General features: G+C 39.8%; 1 protein-coding gene across 1 annotated transcript in view; it reads left to right on the top strand.

Moving 5' to 3' along the window:
• Positions 1-20,370, top strand: part of LOC117521480 (calcium-binding mitochondrial carrier protein Aralar1-like) — a 34,964-nt gene extending 14,594 nt beyond the window's left edge. The window contains exons 10-18 of the mRNA XM_034182779.1: positions 37-118; positions 2,414-2,572; positions 3,375-3,427; positions 5,353-5,433; positions 11,617-11,757; positions 12,662-12,800; positions 12,890-13,048; positions 13,134-13,224; positions 19,459-20,370. Coding sequence (XP_034038670.1) covers positions 37-118; positions 2,414-2,572; positions 3,375-3,427; positions 5,353-5,433; positions 11,617-11,757; positions 12,662-12,800; positions 12,890-13,048; positions 13,134-13,224; positions 19,459-19,702 — 1,149 coding nt within the window. The 3' untranslated portion in view covers positions 19,703-20,370. The remainder of the gene's footprint in view (positions 1-36; positions 119-2,413; positions 2,573-3,374; positions 3,428-5,352; positions 5,434-11,616; positions 11,758-12,661; positions 12,801-12,889; positions 13,049-13,133; positions 13,225-19,458) is intronic.
• Positions 20,371-20,822: the final 452 nt, after the last annotated feature.

Genomic DNA, 20,822 nt, shown 5'->3' with positions numbered 1-20,822 from the left:
ACAAATGACCCATTATCCCATTTGACTTTCTTTTAGGCTCATGGTGACACTACCAGGCCTGTGTGGCTCCAAATTGCTGAGTCTGCCTACAGATTTGGCCTGGGTTCCATTGCTGGAGGTGCGTTAAGGATGTTTGTGATGCACCATACTGGCACCCTATATACTGGGTGTGCCATTCCATGTGAAGAAGTGGTTTGATAATTCAACAGTGTCCCTTTTACAAGTGCTGCTTTGCTGCATCAGCACGTCCTAAGACCTATAATTGCATAATTATTAAGACATGGACAGAAATGAGTCCAAAATGATTATTTACCGAGTGTGTTCAATAGCAACAAACTGTATAGACTGTATAGGTGCTAGCTCTGGTATTGATATCTGCCCTGGGATGCCGGTAAGGAACACAGACAGGATGTTCGAATAACTTTAGGGTCCTTTAATCATTGACATACAGAAGCTTTCTACCTTTGCACTGGAAGTGTGGTCTATAAAAAGATAAATAAAACACAATTGGAAGTGCACTCTATTAAATGCTGATAGAATTATTCATCATATCTACAGCTACAACATTCACATAGAAGGACTAAATTATAATAAACTAATGTTAACACTTATCACACCTGTGCATAACAAAGACTACATGGCTAATACTGCACTGGTTGTTACCAGAGTCCCTTAATTGAGAGAACTCAGAACATGGTGCCATTTTGGGGCCAACTGCTGAACTACTGAATGAACCTTTTATGTAGTCAACTTTTTTTTTTTTTTTTTTTTTTTATCATTTAACCACATACAGCAACACATCCAGGTACAGGTGCTACCAAAATAAATATAAAAATAGTTAAGCTATCAAATTTACATAAATTTACAGTTTATGATCATTTATTTAATTAATTTAAAGCTTGATTTACGTTTCTGTAACTCTGTAACTCCGTGTCATGCAGTGACGTGTGTGACAGTTTTAAAATTCTCCATCACTGGATTATGCATTATTATGGATGAATTTGACCCTCAACAAGCTTTTCTTTATACAATCATCACCTCTAAATCAAAGGTAAGCTGTACAATTTCATCTTTTTCTGACTCTGTTGTAAAGTCGCAGACATTTCTGATCCATTTTTAATCGGTGTGCGCGCTGCAAAAAAATTAAAATATGATGGCAGACGGAGTGAAAGCAGAAAAGTGTCAAGTCACAGCCTTTTGTGTCTGATTTTAACAAGTGCACGTCAGGCTGCGGGTCTGAGTCTGAGCACGGTGTGAAAAAAATAATAAAAGGACTTTTTTTTTTTTGTTTTTTGTTTTTATCACAGAAATGACTCTGGTCCCACTTTCCTCAAATCGGCGAGTGTCAGAGCTGAACATACATTTGTACCTCTGTTACTTTGCACGTCCAGACTGCTTTGGGTTTTTAATGGAAACTCATTGCGATCGGACGGGACATTTTATCTGATGTGAGAGAAAAATCTGTTATATACGTTGTTTATTTAATAGAAAACAATACAAAAACTTTGGGAGTTTTTTTTGTTCGGGGACTTCGAATATCTGGCTTATACGATGACCGTTTAGATGAGTTTTACTGTACATGGGACTGAACAATAAATTTACCTCTCAAAGTTTTGTTGATGAAGTTGCTTCCATCCCACACGGCTGACTTTATTTTCCCAAATTTTTCTTCTATTCACATCTGAAGAGAATCTGTACATCTTGAAGCTCTTGTGTCTATTTGTGCATCCAAATGCACAACAACCTGTCATTTTCAGCACATAAATACATAAAATAGCTGGATTTACATGCAGATAGATTAACAGCGAATGCTATTTTGGCACCAAGATGGGACCACAAGTCACTTGTCATGTCTCCACTCTCTCAATTAAGGGACTGTAGTTGTTGCTAGCATTAGCATGTAGCTCCTACTGCTAAAATGGTCTTAAATACAGCAAAACTAAAAGTGAATAGTATGAAACCAAAGCTACACATTGCTTATACAGTGACAAACGCATGCCAATCGTTCATGCAGCTCTTATATTAAACTTATGTTTGTCAGCTACGCACATAACTTGAGCTGCCGATGTGGCTCTACATGCCCTGGCCTTATGTTGGACGAATTACAGTGTTGCATAATTCTAAACTAAAGAGCGCACTTGCCAGTGTTCGCCACTAGAGGTCTCACTACACCATAATAGTATCTATAAACTCACTGCCTTTCAACAGAGTTTAATTACAGTTGGAATGCAATATTAGTAACTGTCTATTAATCATTGTATTGTGATGCATGTTTTTGTTTTCTTACTACTCCTTTTAAAAGGTCCCGCTGTTTGCTATCAACGCTTTACAATAGGTGTGAATTGTGACCTCTGACACGTCAACGTTATTGATTCACCGTGTGTGTGTGTGTGTTGTGCGTGCCCACCTATAGCAATGGGAGCGACAGCAGTGTACCCCATCGATTTGGTTAAGACCCGTATGCAGAACCAGAGGTCCACAGGCTCCTTTGTTGGAGAGTTGATGTACAAGAACAGCTTTGACTGTGCTAAGAAGGTGCTTCGCTACGAGGGTTTCTTCGGTTTCTACAGAGGTAGGACCAGAAACCAGGCATAGCACTTGAATGTGTAGCAGCAACCTGTTTCTAGAAAAAAATGTGACTGAGCTCTCCATCATTAATTGTTAAAGGTCTGAAATATGTTGAAATACCATCAACAGAACTGTGGTGCAGATTAACATAATCTGAGATCAGCACAAGCAGTGTTGTGTTTTAAACTAAATTTGTGTATTTTAGGAGGGGGGGGGTCCCCTCACATTTTGCCCATTCCCAAATTTGCTTCTTGTATGACCTTGCCTTTTTTATTATCTTCTCTGTATGAAATATGGGGGATCTAGTGATCAGCATGTCTGTCCATTTTCGCTTGTTCGCGTGATATCTCAAGAACCACTTGACCAATTTCATTTATATTTGTTATAAGCCTGTACTTGGGTGATCCCCCGACACTTAGTATTACTGACCAATTTAATTTCATTTTTATTCTAAGGATGTACTTGGGTGATCCCATGACACTTAGTATTACTGACCAATTTAATTTTATTTTTATTCTGAGGATCTACTTCGGTGATCCCCCGACACTTAGTATTACTGATTTGTGGGGACCTGGGGATATGTCGTCGCCCAGTGACTCTTGTTAGTTAATAAATAAGAATCAATTGAAATATTTACTTCTTTTTCCTTCTCGAGATTTTTTTTTAATGTTTTGTATAAATGTTTGTAGATTTTACTATCCTATCTCATCATTTTATTTTGCATTTTGCTCTCACGCTCCCCTTTGCTCAGAATTACTAATGAAATGAGTTTGTCTTGTTACTCAATTCTCGGCGTTGCCCCACAGGTTTGCTCCCTCAGCTTATAGGTGTGGCGCCAGAAAAGGCTATCAAACTAACAGTAAGTCCTTTGCTTTACATAATACAAAGAAAACACTTCACTCCTTCGTACTTAACATCACTGCTGTCTGCATGCTTATTCACACACTCAGGCCCTGTCACACCTTGACAATATGCTGGCATACATCGAATAAGTTAAAGTTAAGATAAGTATAAGTTAAGAACCTGCAGGTATGCATTGTAGTACAGTGAGTTCATTGAAAAATTCTGGGCATGCACAATATTTTCAACACTTGCCAGCATATGGCTGATATGTCTCACATACGCGGGTCATAAGTTGTAGGTAAGTTATGCGTTTGATGACACACTTTACTCATAAGTCAAAATACATCCATTGATGCTGTCCATTGATTGGCTCAACAACTGAAAGCTGCAGTAATGAGAACAGTTCAAACTGTTTCAAATACTAAAACACAGAGTAAATATAAAGTCTTAATCTTACCTGTTACATCGTTTCAGTCGGATTCATCATCACAGTCTGACAAAAACGTAACCACATAAAGCATCCTGATTTTGGATAACGACATATGAAAGTACTTTAGTTCCTTGTCGTGGCTGAAGAAATGTAGCATTTTAAAAGAAGTCCCTCTGTGTTTTGTGCATTTCTCAGCCTGAACCAGAGGACGCTGGCGCTTTGTGCCACAAAAAGAAGATGAACTTATTTTAAAAGTTAAGAGTCACATCACCTCATTCATTCACGTCAGTGTTTATCACAGACATCAGTCGATTCTTCAGCCATCTGCACACATGAAAATAAAGCCCGTGATCTGCCAAGACAGAAATAAAATAACATTATTTTTTCTTTAAGAAAGATAAATTACTTTGTTTGGCCTCCGTGTGGAGGGGCGAGGCCGTGCAAAAGCATTCGCGGCTCTTGATGACATACATGTCAACATCTACATGCCCCACCTACCAAATAAAAGGGTACTGCTGGCGGTGGAAGCGCAAGCCAAGCCAGACTTAACCGTTCTCACCTGTACTGCTTGGTGAAAATGGGGCTATCAGCATACACTAGATAAATCGTCATGGTGTGACAGCTGCATAACTTGACATAGCCAGCGTATTTGCCAAATTTTTTAGAAGTCGGCATACACTGGCTAAATCGTCAAGGTGTGACAGGGCCATTTAAAGGATCCAGTCATTGCTCGAACTGTATGAAATATTACTTGATTGTTTGCAGTGGGATATGTAACAGTGACATGCTTCATAAAGGTAATTGTTTTTAAGAAACTGAATGGCATCCAAAAAAATAAATGCCTTGAGGCTATATGTAATGATCTAACACTCAAATATACATCCTCATCTTCACTGAAATTAAATACGATTTTCCTCTTAATAATGTTATTTCACCAACTGTTGTGTAAATTTGTTGACAATATTTCATTAATTCTGTTGAAAAGGATCTGCAATAACATAGTGAAAAAGATTCAACAAGATATGAGCTGTTTTTCAAAGCACACTGAAAGGACACTCAGAGCAAATGCCTCCAATCAGATTTCTGAAGAAGGGCAGCACCCTAAACATCACTGGTGTCTAAGTTTTTTGTATGGGTGCGCTTAGTTTGTGCAGATTTTTGCTTCAGTATTTGTTACAATCACATTTCTGACATTTTCCTGCTGTTCATTTGTTCATTCATTTTTTGCCACCTATCCAGGTCACAGGTTTTCCCGCTGTTAATCTCTGAAATCATAATGAGTGACAGAACTGAAAATTTGAAGCTGAAAGACACGAAAGGCAAAATTTTGAGGTGGTTTCAGATGAGCAATAAAATTTATACACCTCCCTAATTTAAGTACCATCTCTTCAGCTGTGGGTGATCACATGACCTCAGCCCTTCTGTATTGAAGATGGCATTACCATGATTTGTTCACTTTTTCAGTATCATTGAAATGCATTTCTTCTCCCACCCACTTCTGTTTCCTATAGGTGAATGACTTTGTAAGGGACAAGTTTACCCAAAAAGACAACACTGTCCCTTTACCTGCTGAGATTCTGGCTGGTGGCTGTGTAAGTATCAGGTCCCATCTGCTTTATAGACTAGCATGCATTGCAATGTGAATTTATGTAATGAATTACCCATTTGTCATCGTTGTTAGGTGCGTGGACCCTACGTCAAAGTTTTTGCAGGCACTATAGTTTTCACTAAGTATAGACATAGAAGTTCCATATGCAGCAGCATCTTTTGTCTGGATGATTACTAGATGAGGCATTGTCATTATCCCATACCTATCCGTATTTTGGGGGTAAAAATCAGATTTTTGAGGAAAAAGTTTGATATTGGCTATAACTTTAATACTTCATGGAATACAGTATTCATATTCACAGAAAGTGTATTGTTCAATTATGGCCTTGTGATAAGGGCAAACAAACTCTTATAATAGGGACTGAGCAAGCTAGGCAGCAGGTGAGACCACACTTTGCTTCTGGTTAGTTTTGATATGACCACATGTAGACCTTTGGAATTGATAGGGATGATATAGCAATAAGTTTGTTACATAATATGAGACAAGATATGACATGGTAGTCATGGATTAATGACTTTGGGGGAAAAATCTATTTTGAGAACTTTGATTTCACATTTTGAGCAAATCATTCTGTGGAAGACGATTCAGAATCCAGTTGTATCAATAGCCTTCCATGATTCAGTTTCTCCCAGATGTGTTACCAAGGGTTTAAATGATTACTAGAAAATATTATTTTCATAACTTCTGTGTTTCTGAGAACTTTGATTTCAGGCAATGATTGCAAGTACTATGTCACTTTAGCCCCCCTTTAAAAAAAAAAAAAAAAAATCCTTGACAACAGAAAAAAGTGATGAGGAAGGGCGGGTTTTTATAAACTTCCGCCATCTTTGGCCAAAGCATACTTGCCACCTAGTGGACCTGCCGGTCCTTGCACCAGCTGTACCACCATCAATGAAATTCTCAAAAATAAATAAATAAATTGATGCGGGTTGATTTTTGGCATGCGGGCGGGGATGATAAACTGTTTTTTATGGGGCTTTATATGTCATATATTCTTTAAATTGTGAGTGAGTGTACTGGTTGCGTGTGAGTTACATAGGTTTCTACCAGCTATATTTTTACCATCTATTTGAATTATCTCCCACCTGTCACACACTGAATACAGAATAAAAATAAAACACCAAAAGGTACATCTACTTTTGAGTTCATCATTTGCATGAGCAGCAAACACGCATACACACTGTGGTCACACATCTGTGGTCATGGTAGACCTTAAAACTGTATGTCACAGTTGGTCCTTGAGCCAGTCATCAATTTTGATCTAATTGGTACCACTTAAGGGGACTAAGCAACACTACAATCCAGCCTCACTATACCATGGCCTACCCAAAAATGTATGATATAGCCATCCCAGGGGTGGTAGCTGTAGCCAGGTAGGGATCAATGAAGGATTACAGAGGTCAAAATTTAAAAATGCTCCAATCATGGTGAAAAATATACTACATGTCTGATCATAACAATTCCAAAAAGGTACAGTTTGAACGAATGGTGACTGAATGTTATTGGGTAAAAACAGCAACAACTGTGACAAAGGTCAGTTTCAGTTTGTACAGGGGTAAAAAATTAAAGTTGCTCCAATTTCAGTAAAAAAAAAAAAAAAAAGATCCAAATTATTGGTTGAAATAAAAAAAAAAATAGAAAGGTTTGACTGAGTTGAATGTTCCATTGTAAAAATCAAATAAGGTTGACCTACACTGGATTCTATGACATATGTTACCTTGTAACATGACAACTAAGCATCAGAAATGGTGAAAACTATTTCTTATTAAAACCCTATTAACTCAACCAATAATTTGCATCACTTGCTACCAAAATTAGTGCAGTGTTAGCTTTTGACCCCTGTACAAACTGAAACGGACCTTTGTCACCATTTTCTCTGTTTTAGAATTTAGTCTAAATTCTCTACATAGAATTTAGTCAGTCAGTTCAAACTATACGTTTTTGGAATCCTTATGATCAGATAAATACTGTGGTATATTTCTAAAGCTGATTGGAGGATTTTTTTTTTTTTTTGACCTCTGTAATTCTTCATTGACCTCTACCTGGCTATAGTTACCACCCTGGGATGGCTATCGTACATTTTGTGTAGGACATGGTACACTTAGGCTGTATTGTAAATGTCATTTAGTCCCATTAAGTGGTACCGAAAACCTGCTTGGCCCATGGACTGATTTGTGTTCAGAACCACAGACAGCCACATTTGTCAGTGAAGTGCCAAATGCAGTCATTAATACATCCTTATTGAATATTTATTGCATCCTGATTGACCAATGTCCTCACTGTATATATTTTAAACATGTCCAAAGTTCGGGCACATCCTCCACAACCCTGGAGAATACACTGTACCTTTGGCTGCCCATACTGGGTTAAGTTGTGCAGGTTCTGTTGGCATTCCCAGGTTTTTGCAAACAGAGAAAATATGGCTGAGTGGAATACTGGTATAAAATGTGAATCTAGTGTCCCAGCTGTACACTGAGGGTTGCATTTGCTGGATTCTTTTTATGTTGTTGAAGGTGTTTGAACACACTGTGACCCCACCCATACTGCTACACACACACATACACACATATATATATGTATGTATGTGTGTGTGTGTGTATTTTCATGCTTGGTTATTTTTCTTGATGTGAGCTTTCTGTGCATGTTTAATCCAAGGAATATTGAAAATTTCACTGTAATTTGCACCCCCCCCCCCCCCCCCAAAAAAAATGTGTGTGTGTATATATATGTGTATATGTATATGTGTGTGTATATGTATATGTGTGTGTATATGTATATGTGTGTGTATATGTATATATATATATATATATATATATATATATATATATATACACACACACACAAAAATAATGAATGTTTATGAGTTCAACGAGGCAAAGCCGAGTTGAATGGTATGTTCCAGCTTTCACCTCATGAAATATTCATTTCATTGAAAGATGTAAAGACATTCATTATTTCTTTTATATAACAGCTAAAATAGATCCTTGTCATTTGATATTTAATGAATTTATAAACAAAAGAAAAGGGACTTAAGTTTTGGTGTTTCACTGTAACGTGTAGTTCACTAATGCTGTGCACTGACTTTGGACTTCCGTTTAAAAAAAAAAAGACTGTAGTTCCTCAGTCCAGCCAAAAATCACATCAGCGTTTCATGTGAACAGGTCTTCATGCATCCAGATGGCTTACAGTGGAGTGGATTTTGTGTGTACGTTACAGGCAGCATCAGTTAGCTCAATCAAATAATTGTCATTGTCCCCCGCGCGCATGTGCGCACACACATACGCAGCCCGGTCGGTCGACTATGTACGTCCTCAGTGCAGCGCAAAAAAATAAAATAAATCACATCAGAAATGAGTCCAGCTTTTCTTCTCTCTTCCTGCTAACAGCCTCCAGACAAAACAGCGGATTTGTTTTGTGTGTGTGTGTGTGTGTATTAGCAATGTCAGTTAGCTAGCATCCTCCACCAGGCAGTCAGGATGCTCAACTCCCTCCCTTCTCTGCCCCCACTGACCCTGCATGTCCACGCACACCTCACTTTATCCTTCCCCATTGCACTATTGCATCCACATCAGGACCGCTTGTACTGATTCTGGTACATTAGTATACAGTCATTGCACTATCATCAGCATACTGTCACCTGCACCACTGTATTACACTGTTATCCATTGCATTGCATCGTATTTAATGTCATACTGTTTACAATAGTACACTTTGGCCATTTGCACAACAGCATCATACTGTTACAACCCCTGGCAAAAATGATGGAATCACCGGCCTCGGAGGATGTTCATTTGTTTAATTTTGTAGGAAAAAAAGCAGATCACAGACATGACAAAAAACTAAAGTCATTTCAAATGGCAACTTTCTGGCTTTAAGAAACACTATAAGAAATCGGGAAAAAAAATTGTGGCAGTCAGTAACAGTTACTTTTTTAGACCAAGCAGAGGGGAAAAAAATATGGAATCACTCAATTCTGAGGAAAAAATTATGGAATCATGAAAAACAAAAGAACGCTCCAACACATCACTAGTATTTTGTTGCCCACCTCTGGCTTTTATAACAGCTTGCAGTCTCTGAGGCATGGACTTAATGAGTGACAAACAATACTCTTCATCAATCTGGCTCCAACTTTCTCTGATTGCTGTTGCCAGATCAGCTTTGCAGGTTGGAGCCTTGTCATGGACCATTTTCTTCAACTTCCACCAAAGATTTTCAATTGGATTAAGATCCGGACTATTTGCAGGTCATGACATTGACCCTATGTGTCTTTTTGCAAGGGATGTTTTCAGTTTTTGCTCTATGGTAAGATGCGTTATCATCTTGAAAAATGATTTCATCATCCCCAAACATCCTTTCAATTGATGGGATAAGAAAAGTGTCCAAAATATCAACATAAACTTGGGCATTTATTGATGATGTAATGACAGCCATCTCCCCAGTGCCTTTACCTGACATGCAGCCCCATATCATCAATGACTGTGGAAATTTACATGTTCTCTTCAGGCAGTCATCTTTATAAGTCTCATTGGAACGGCACCAAACAAAAGTTCCAGCATCATCACCTTGCCCAACGCAGATTCGAGATTCATCACTGAATATGACTTTCATCCAGTCATCCACAGTCCACGATTGCTTTTCCTTAGCCCATTGTAATCTTGTTTTTTTCTGTTTAGGTGTTAATGATGGCTTTTGTTTAGCTGTTCTGTATGTAAATCCCATTTCCTTTAGGTGGTTTCTTACAGTTGTGTCACAGACGTTGACTCCAGTTTCCTCCTATTCGTTCCTCATTTGTTTTGTTGTGCATTTTCAATTTTTGAGACATATTGCTTTAAGTTTTCTGTCTTGACGCTTTGATGTCTTCCTTGGTCTACCAGTATGTTTGCCTTTAACAAACTTCCCATGTTGTTTGTATTTGGTCCAGAGTTTAGACACAGCTGACTGTGAACAACCAACATCTTTTGCAACATTGCGTGATGATTTACCCTCTTTTAAGAGTTTGATAATCCTCTCCTTTGTTTCAATTGACATCTCTCGTGTTGGAGCCATGATTCATGTCAGTCCACTTGGTGCAACAGCTCTCCAAGGTGTGATCACTCCTTTTCAGATGCAGACTAACGAGCAGATCTGATTTGATGCAGGTGTTAGTTTTGGGGATGAAAATTTACAGGGTGATTCCATAATTTATTCCTCAGAATTGAGTGAGTCCATATTTTTTCCCTCTGCTTGGTCTAAAAAAGTAACCGTTACTGACTGCCACAATTATTTTTCCTGATTTCTTATAGTGTTTCTTAAAGCCAGAAAGTTGCCATTTGAAATGACTTTAGTTTTGTGTCATGTCTGTGATCTGATTTTTTTCTACAAAATTAAACAACTGAATGAACATCCTACGAGGCCAGTGATTCCATAATTATTGCCAGGGGTTGTATACTTACACGACCTACACTGTTTACACTATTTTGTATTATTTTTATTTTGTAAATCAGTAATATTTAAGGTAAATTTTTTTACTTAGCTTAGTAGTTTTATTCTATACTCTGCACCGTGGGTCTGAGAGGACTGAAATTTCATCTGTGCTGTATGTCGAGCATGTATAGCATATTTGACAATAAAGCTGACTTTGACTTTATCAAATTGTCTCAGGAGAGTCGTTGTCCCCCATACGCGCACACAAGGAACACAAAGCACACCTGGTCATGTACTACCAAAAAAAAAGACTGTATGTCCTCAGTGCAGTGGAAAAAAAATCACGTCAGAAATGAGTCCACCTTTTCTTTCTCCCTGCTAACAGCCTCCAGACAGCACAATGGATTTGTTTTGTGTGTGCGATCACATGCGTGCGCGATTACATGTGCGTACGTGCGTAGAGTGCAATGGTACCAAATTTATGGAACCAAATTTGCACTCTAAATGGAACCAAGCCGCACTCTAAATGCAATGCAACACAAATGGGATGAATTAATCCATGTCATGCGACATACAAAGCGCCAATCAAATGACAAGGATCCACTCAGCTGTTATATAAATATATATAGTATTTATTTTAACATTCCTCTCTGTCCTGCCAGTGACTTGTGGGGCTCAGAGGATTAATAAGTGATGATCTTGTGATGTTGCAATAATGATGTTTGGAGTAAGAGCATAAACAAACATTTGCCATTTTCTCCAGGCCGGAGCTTCCCAAGTGATCTTCACTAATCCTTTGGAGATTGTGAAGATTCGCCTGCAGGTGGCAGGGGAGATCACTACAGGACCTCGAGTCAGCGCACTAACCGTGATCCGTGATCTGGGCTTCCTTGGCCTTTATAAGGTACTGTGTCTTCAGTTCTGTTCAAGGCTTCCCTACAGGATGATTATGAAGTTAGCACAAAGATATTTTAATGGTGAAAACTGTTTCCTATTATTTACACTCATTCTGCAGTCTTTCCCACATGTTCTTACAGTTTTGGCCCTGGAATATATAGAGTACCCAACAACAGCTCTCTTTAAATTTTACAGACTCACAGTCGTGTCTACAGGCACTAGGGTTTTTAAGTGCTGATCATCTAAGTAAAATCTCTTAATTTAGAAACATTAGAACTTGTTAGGTTTCTGGTGGGTCCTGGGCCATATTGGCCTCTCTGGTTAAGAGCAGACAGATTCTTGAGCCCTTACTGAAGACATCATTGAATGTCAAATCCCAGCCTCAGACCTCTACTGTTCACGTAAATTTCATGGAAATGGCAAATTAAATATGATGGCCATTTTGAAAAATGCTATCAATAAGAGACTATTACTTAACTTTCAAATCTGACATGATCAAGTCACGTACACCAGGTGCTGTATGGTCATTCAAGGCTCACTGATGACTTTTTAAAAAAATTAAAGGGTTAAGAACCACCACCATGCCGTCTCTGTAGAATGTCTTTTGATGAAGCATATTTTACTTTCTTGTCTTGCTCTTAGTGCTACTAGCAAACTGCTTTATTCTACCTGTACATTGAACAACGTTTTTAAGAAGGTCCATCCACAAAAACTTTCACTTTTTATTGCTTGAGGATCTGAAGAATCTTATCAATGCAGTTGCTTAATTATTTTAGGTCATTTCTTTGAATGTTTTCACCCCCATTTTGTTGTGAAATAGCCAGATGCTGGAAAGACATTAAACGACAATCTACTACTAATTTTACCACCAAACAGTTGATACCTGCTTGTTCTTTTGTGTGCTTCTGTAGGGTGCTAAAGCATGTTTCCTGAGAGACATCCCTTTCTCAGCCATTTATTTTCCAGTGTATGCCCACACCAAGGCTCAGCTAGCTGACGATCAAGGCAGACTGGGACCTTTGCAACTCCTCACTGCCGGCGCCATTGCAGGTTTATTTATATTTACAGTCATAAGCGGTAGCAGTCAGTCAGTGATCATATGAACACATCTCATTTTGTCTGCATACTCAATTAACCAGGTATCCCTGCGGCCTCCCTTGTGACGCCTGCGGATGTTGTCAAGACACGTCTGCAAGTAGCAGCCAGGGCAGGCCAGTCCACCTACTCAGGAGTCATCAATTGTTTCAGGAAGATATTGAAAGAGGAGGGTTTCCGCGCTTTGTGGAAGGGAGCAGGAGGTGTGTGGAGACCTCTACCATGTCAGCAGTTGTGTGTCACATTATTTTACTGTTTTAACCATGTTGGTTTGTGTCTCCTCTCCAGCTCGTATGTGTCGGTCATCTCCTCAGTTTGGTGTGACTCTGGTGACTTATGAGCTCTTACAGAGATGGTTCTACATCGATTTTGGAGGACAGTAAGTTCATCTTTTTCTTCAGAAATTTCAAGTTCTGTTTGTGCACATGGGTTTCATGGCAAGTGGTTAAAAAAGTCTTTGAACTGCTTTTTCATGTGTTAGCCCTCTGTTCCCATCTTGTCAAGACCATGACTACCAAACACATGGACCTCTGTCAATCAATCAATCAATCAATCAATTTTTTTATATAGCGCCAAATCACAACAAACAGTTGCCCCAAGGCGCTTTATATTGTAAGGCAAGGCCATACAATAATTATGTAAAACCTCAACGGTCAAAACGACCCCCTGTGAGCAAGCACTTGGCTACAGTGGGAAGGAAAAACTCCCTTTTAACAGGAAGAAACCTCCAGCAGAACCAGGCTCAGGGAGGAGCAGTCTTCTGCTGGGACTGGTTGGGGCTGAGGGAGAGAACCAGGAAAAAGACATGCTGTGGAGGGGAGCAGAGATCGATCACTAATGATTAAATGCAGAGTGGTGCATACAGAGCAAAAAGAGAAAGAAACAGTGCATCATGGGAACCCCCCAGCAGTCTACGTCTATAGCAGCATAACTAAGGGATGGTTCAGGGTCACCTGATCCAGCCCTAACTATAAGCTTTAGCAAAAAGGAAAGTTTTAAGCCTAATCTTAAAAGTAGAGAGGGTGTCTGTCTCCCTGATCTGAATTGGGAGCTGGTTCCACAGGAGAGGAGCCTGAAAGCTGAAGGCTCTGCCTCCCATTCTACTCTTACAAACCCTAGGAACTACAAGTAAGCCTGCAGTCTGAGAGCGAAGCGCTCTATTGGGGTGATATGGTACTACGAGGTCCCTAAGATAAGATGGGACCTGATTATTCAAAACCTTATAAGTAAGAAGAAGAATTTTAAATTCTATTCTAGAATTAACAGGAAGCCAATGAAGAGAGGCCAATATGGGTGAGATATGCTCTCTCCTTCTAGTCCCCGTCAGTACTCTAGCTGCAGCATTTTGAATTAACTGAAGGCTTTTTAGGGAACTTTTAGGACAACCTGATAATAATGAATTACAATAGTCCAGCCTAGAGGAAATAAATGCATGAATTAGTTTTTCAGCATCACTCTGAGACGAGACCTTTCTGATTTTAGAGATATTGCATAAATGCAAAAAAGCAGTCCTACATATTTGTTTAATATGCGCTTTGAATGACATATCCTGATCAAAAATGACTCCAAGATTTCTCACAGTATTACTAGAGGTCAGGGTAATGCCATCCACAGTAAGGATCTGGTTAGACACCATGTTTCTAAGATTTGTGGGGCCAAGTACAATAACTTCAGTTTTATCTGAGTTTAAAAGCAGGAAATTAGAGGTCATCCATGTCTTTATGTCTGTAAGACAATCATGCAGTTTAGCTAATTGGTGTGTGTCCTCTGGCTTCATGGATAGATAAAGCTGGGTATCATCTGCGTAACAATGAAAATTTAAGCAATACCGTCTAATAATACTGCCTAAGGGAAGCATGTATAAAGTGAATAAAATTGGTCCTAGCACAGAACCTTGTGGAACTCCATAATTAACTTTAGTCTGTGAAGAAGATTCCCCATTTACATGAACAAATTGTAATCTATTAGACAAATATGATTCAAACCACCGCAGCACAGTGCCTTTAATACCTATGGCATGCTCTAATCTCTGTAATAAAATTTTATGGTCAACAGTATCAAAAGCAGCACTGAGGTCTAACAGAACAAGCACAGAGATGAGTCCACTGTCCGAGGCCATAAGAAGATCATTTGTAACCTTCACTAATGCTGTTTCTGTACTATGATGAATTCTAAAACCTGACTGAAACTCTTCAAATAGACCATTCCTCTGCAGATGATCAGTTAGCTGTTTTACAACTACCCTTTCAAGAATTTTTGAGAGAAAAGGAAGGTTGGAGATTGGCCTATAATTAGCTAAGATAGCTGGGTCAAGTGATGGCTTTTTAAGTAATGGTTTAATTACTGCCACCTTAAAAGCCTGTGGTACATAGCCAACTAACAAAGATAGATTGATCATATTTAAGATCGAAGCATTAAATAATGGTAGGGCTTCCTTGAGCAGCCTGGTAGGAATGGGGTCTAATAAACATGTTGATGGTTTGGATGAAGTAACTAATGAAAATAACTCAGACAGAACAATCGGAGAGAAAGTGTCTAACCAAATACCGGCATCACTGAAAGCAGCCAAAGATAACGATACGTCTTTGGGATGGTTATGAGTAATTTTTTCTCTAATAGTTAAAATTTTGTTAGCAAAGAAAGTCATGAAGTCATTACTAGTTAAAGTTAATGGAATACTCAGCTCAATAGAGCTCTGACTCTTTGTCAGCCTGGCTACAGTGCTGAAAAGAAACCTGGGGTTCTTATTTTCTTCAATTAGTGATGAGTAGAAAGATGTCCTAGCTTTACGGAGGGCTTTTTTATAGAGCAACAGACTCTTTTTCCAGGCTAAGTGAAGATCTTCTAAGTTAGTGATACGCCATTTCCTCTCCAACTTACGGGTTATCTGCTTTAAGCTATGAGTTTGTGAGTTATACCACGGAGTCAGGCACTTCTGATTTAAAGCTCTCTTTTTTAGAGGAGCTACAGCATCCAAAGTTGTCTTCAATGAGGATGTAAAACTATTGACGAGATACTCTATCTCACTTACAGAGTTTAGGTAGCTACTCTGCACTGTGTTGGTATATGGCATTAGAGAACATAAAGAAGGAATCATATCCTTAAACCTAGTTACAGCGCTTTCTGAAAGACTTCTAGTGTAATGAAACTTATTCCCTACTGTTGGGTAGTCCATCAGAGTAAATGTAAATGTTAAGAAATGATCAGACAGAAGGGAGTTTTCAGGGAATACTGTTAAGTCTTCTATTTCCATACCATAAGTCAGAACAAGATCTAAGATATGATTAAAGTGGTGGGTGGACTCATTTACTTTTTGAGCAAAGCCAATAGAGTCTAATAATAGATTAAATGCAGTGTTGAGGCTGTCATTCTCAGCATCTGTGTGGATGTTAAAATCGCCCACTATAATTATCTTATCTGAGCTAAGCATTAAGTCAGACAAAAGGTCTGAAAATTCAGAGAAACTCACAGTAACGACCAGGTGGACGATAGATAATAACAAATAAAACTGGTTTTTGGGACTTCCAATTTGGATGGACAAGACTAAGAGTCAAGCTTTCAAATGAATTAAAGCTCTGTCTGGGTTTTTGATTAATTAATAAGCTGGAATGGAAGATTGCTGCTAATCCTCCGCCCCGGCCCGTGCTACGAGCATTCTGACAGTTAGTGTGACTCGGGGGTGTTGACTCATTTAAACTAACATATTCATCCTGCTGTAACCAGGTTTCTGTAAGGCAGAATAAATCAATATGTTGATCAATTATTATATCATTTACCAACAGGGACTTAGAAGAGAGAGACCTAATGTTTAATAGACCACATTTAACTGTTTTGGTCTGTGGTGCAGTTGAAGGTGCTATATTATTTTTTCTTTTTGAATTTTTATGCTTAAATAGATTTTTGCTGGTTATTGGTAATCTGGGAGCAGGCACCGTCTCTACGGGGATGGGGTAATGAGGGGATGGCAGGGGGAGAGAAGCTGCAGAGAGGTGTGTAAGACTACAACTCTGCTTCCTGGTCCCAACCCTGGATAGTCACGGTTTGGAGGATTTAAGAAAATTGGCCAGATTTCTAGAAATGAGAGCTGCTCCATCGAAAGTGGGATGGATGCCGTCTCTCCTAACAAGACCAGGTTTTCCCCAGAAGCTTTGCCAATTATCTATGAAGCCCACCTCATTTTTTGGACACCACTCAGACAGCCAGCAATTCAAGGAGAACATGCGGCTAAACATGTCACTCCCGGTCTGATTGGGGAGGGGCCCAGAGAAAACTACAGAGTCCGACATTGTTTTTGCAAAGTTACACACCGATTTAATGTTAATTTTAGTGACCTCCGATTGGCGTAACCGGGTGTCATTACTGCCGACGTGAATTACAATCTTACCAAATTTACGCTTAGCCTTAGCCAGCAGTTTCAAATTTCCTTCAATGTCGCCTGCTCTGGCCCCCGGAAGACAATTGACTATGGTTGCTGGTGTCGCTAACTTCACATTTCTCAAAACAGAGTCGCCAATAACCAGAGTTTGATCCTCGGCGGGTGTGTCGTCGAGTGGGGAAAAACGGTTAGAGATGTGAACGGGTTGGCGGTGTACACAGGGCTTCTGTTTAGAACTACGCTTCCTCCTCACAGTCACCCAGTCAGCCTGCTTTCCCGGCTGCTCGGGATCTGCCAGGGGGTAACTAACGGCGGCTAAGCTACCTTGGTCCGCACCGACTACAGGGGCCTGGCTAGCTGTAGAATTTTCCACGGTGCGGAGCCGAGTCTCCAATTTGCCCAGCCTGGCCTCCAAAGCTACGAATAAGCTACACTTATTACAAGTACCGTTACTGCTAAAGGAGGCCGAGGAATAACTAAACATTTCACACCCAGAGCAGAAAAGTGCGGGAGAGACAGGAGAAGCCGCCATGCTAAATCGGCTAAGAGCTAGTAGCTACGCTAAGCTAGTGGATTCCTAAAAACACGCAAAGTGAATAATGTGTAAATAATTTAGAGGTGATTCAGCAGAAGGAGTGCTTTAGTTAAAGCACATAAAGATTACACTGGGAAACAAATCGTAATCTAGATAACTAGATCAATCTAACTGTGCAGATTAAACAGCTAACAGATACAGAAAAACACTGCTGTGCTCCGGAACAGGAAGTGATACAATACCGCAGTGAGAGCCAACCACCAGTAGAGGCAAGCAAGGATGTGGTCAAGGTCATATTCAAGGTTAAAGGGTAGATTCTATGGCCACTTCATTCATTCTCTCTCTCTCTCTCACTCACTCAATCACTAATCACTAATTCATACATTATGGTTTGATTAGGATCAAACTAATAAACAATACTCTTCAGGTGGTTCTCCATCAAAGGTGAGCTCAAGGTCAAATGTCATTTTCTGTGACCACTTCATGAGTTTCAACAAATCGTTAGACCTACATTATGGTCTGATTTGGGTCAAAGCAGATCACAATGTTCTTCAGGTGGTCCTCCATTAAAGACATGATCAAGCTCATGTTCAGTGTCCCAGGGCATCCTATGCCCACTTCATGTATTTCATGGCGTATGAGTGAAGATTTTCAAATATCTTGCTGCATGAATCATCCGGCACCAGTCTAACCTGCCCGTGTGTCACAGTGTGGCTCCTTGTGTAGAGCTTTCAGCAGCTGTAGCATAACTCTCCTAATTTGATAGCTTACTAGTCCCATTCTGCTTTGTAAGCGAATGAACCAGAACACATTTCTATGTTGTACTGGGGTTATGTAGTCTGGGATTTGTTTTATGACGCGTTCACACCAGACGCCGCAGTGACAGGTTGCCATGTAATCCCTGTGGAAGGATGCGTTGTGGCGCCATAAAAGTTCAAGCCACACAATGCGACGCGAATAAAGCGACTTTGAGCGATTGGTGCGATATTGCGTCGCGTCACGTCACCCTCTTCCCCAAGTTGAAAAATCTGAACTTTTTTGTCTTGTTACGCCATGATGACCAATCACAGACTGGATATGTAGCGACGTGGAGCTGTCTGGAGTTTATACTTGATGGTGGACATGTCCTGTCTCTGGCAATCAGCCTGGGAGCAGGACTTATGTCCCTTTTGTCCTTTATTTATTTAACACAATTATGACAGAGTTGGAGAGGAGAGCGATGAACTGCAGCAGCCAGTTCTTTTTTTCCCACATGTGCACGCGGGAACGAATCGTCCGTGAAGATAATTTTATTAACTACACAGATGTATAATAAAACAAATGGTGACTGGTTTATAACACAATTACGACAGAGTTGGAGAGGAGAGTGAAGAACTGCAGCAGCAGCCAGTTGTTTTTGTGTTTTGGTTTTTTTTGTTGTTTTTTTCTTTGTTCACATGTGTGCGCAAACGGGACAGGAGGTCCTCAAACTGGGTCCTGGAGACGCGGACGTACTGCTGAAAGCGGCCGTCATCCATACGCAGTTCCTGCAGAAAATCATGAATTTGTGGCGTTGGTGTCGCGTGGCATCCAGTGTGAACGCGGCATTACACTTTATTGAACTATCTCACTGACATTAAGGTTTCACAGTCACAGAACAAATGCTAACATTTTGTTTTTACTTGTACCACGTCTTTTTTTTTTCTCTTTGTCATCAATTTTAGTCGTCCAGCTGGTTCCGAGCCAACACCCAAGACCCGCATCTCAGAGCTTCCTCCGATCAATGTTGAGCACATAGGAGGCTACCGTCTGGCAGCAGCTACCTTTGCTGGGGTGGAGAACAAGTTTGGGCTCCATCTTCCAAAATTCAAGTCAACTGGGGTAGTTTCAATACACGACTCGGACCCACACCATCCTAACATCACCCTGAGCAAATGTGGAACACACCCACCACCTCAGGCACCATAGAAGTCTGAATTGTCATATCATACTGCTATTCCCATCCTCCTCTACTCGGGGCCAGACATGCCAATACAAATATGAAACACGCACAGGTAGAAAATATGATACACTCCACAAATAGGGACCATTAACATCAGAAAAGCACACACCAGCAGGGTGGAGATGTGCTGCACTGGCTCCCAGCCATCTGTGGAGGTGGCGCGCTGGTTGCAACTGTCAATGTAAAGCACCAGGCGTTGGCCACACCAGAGCGTTGCGTTGTCTGAGTCCCTGGTTTCTCTGTTCATTGTTTTTCTTAAGTGTATGTAGAAAATGCACCTTTGAATTTTGTCCAGTTTGCTGTTTGACTGGAGTGCAGGGGATGTTTAGGTGGGTCAACGTGGTGCATGGGGCTTTTCTCATGTTTGTTCCTGACCCAAAGGCTACATTGTGTATATATTGTATAAGTGTACTGAAACGTCACAGACACCACAACATTCAAAATGTCTGAAGTCAGTTCTACAGTCATGGTCACTCTCGCAACAGTGTAAAGCACTTACTGATGTACAGAACCTTTCAAACTGTTTTATTGGTTATCAAGAATCAAGCAGAGAATTAGTTATTAATAAATTAAATGTATCTCAATTCAGTCATTGTATTTTATTGAAATAAATAATCCATATGGTTTAATTTTACCACTACGAGTTGGGTTTCATTCTAGTGGGAATTTGCAGCCATTGACTGCATTAGGAATTGAAATGGGAAATAATACAGTGCAGTTAACATATATACTGAATGTGGTTGTAACAGTACATTTTAGTTACTTTTTAACAAATTACACAGAGGAGTGTGACTGTTTTCAGTGGTGAATGGAATGCTGTTTCCTAAATGTATAAAGTTTCTAAGCTCTGCTCTGATGGATTCATCCTCAGTCTTCATTTAGAGCCTCTTCAAGAAGACAAGGCAGAAAAAATTTTTGTGCAGAAAAAATATTTTCCGCACACGTACAGAGTATAAAACAATCTGTGGTCCTCAAAACATACAAACAAAAAGTGTGGAACTGTACTAGTGTTTAAGCTGAGGGAAGAATTAATTTGCTTGGTGGATCATAGTGCTTGTTTCAAAAACATTTTTTTACAATACAGAA

Source organism: Thalassophryne amazonica, chromosome 12 (genome assembly GCF_902500255.1).
Source record: "Thalassophryne amazonica chromosome 12, fThaAma1.1, whole genome shotgun sequence".
In the NCBI taxonomy this organism is placed as follows: Eukaryota; Metazoa; Chordata; class Actinopteri; order Batrachoidiformes; family Batrachoididae; genus Thalassophryne; species Thalassophryne amazonica.
The sequence above is the reverse complement of the archived record's forward strand: the minus strand, read 5'-3'. Positions and strand labels throughout refer to the sequence as shown.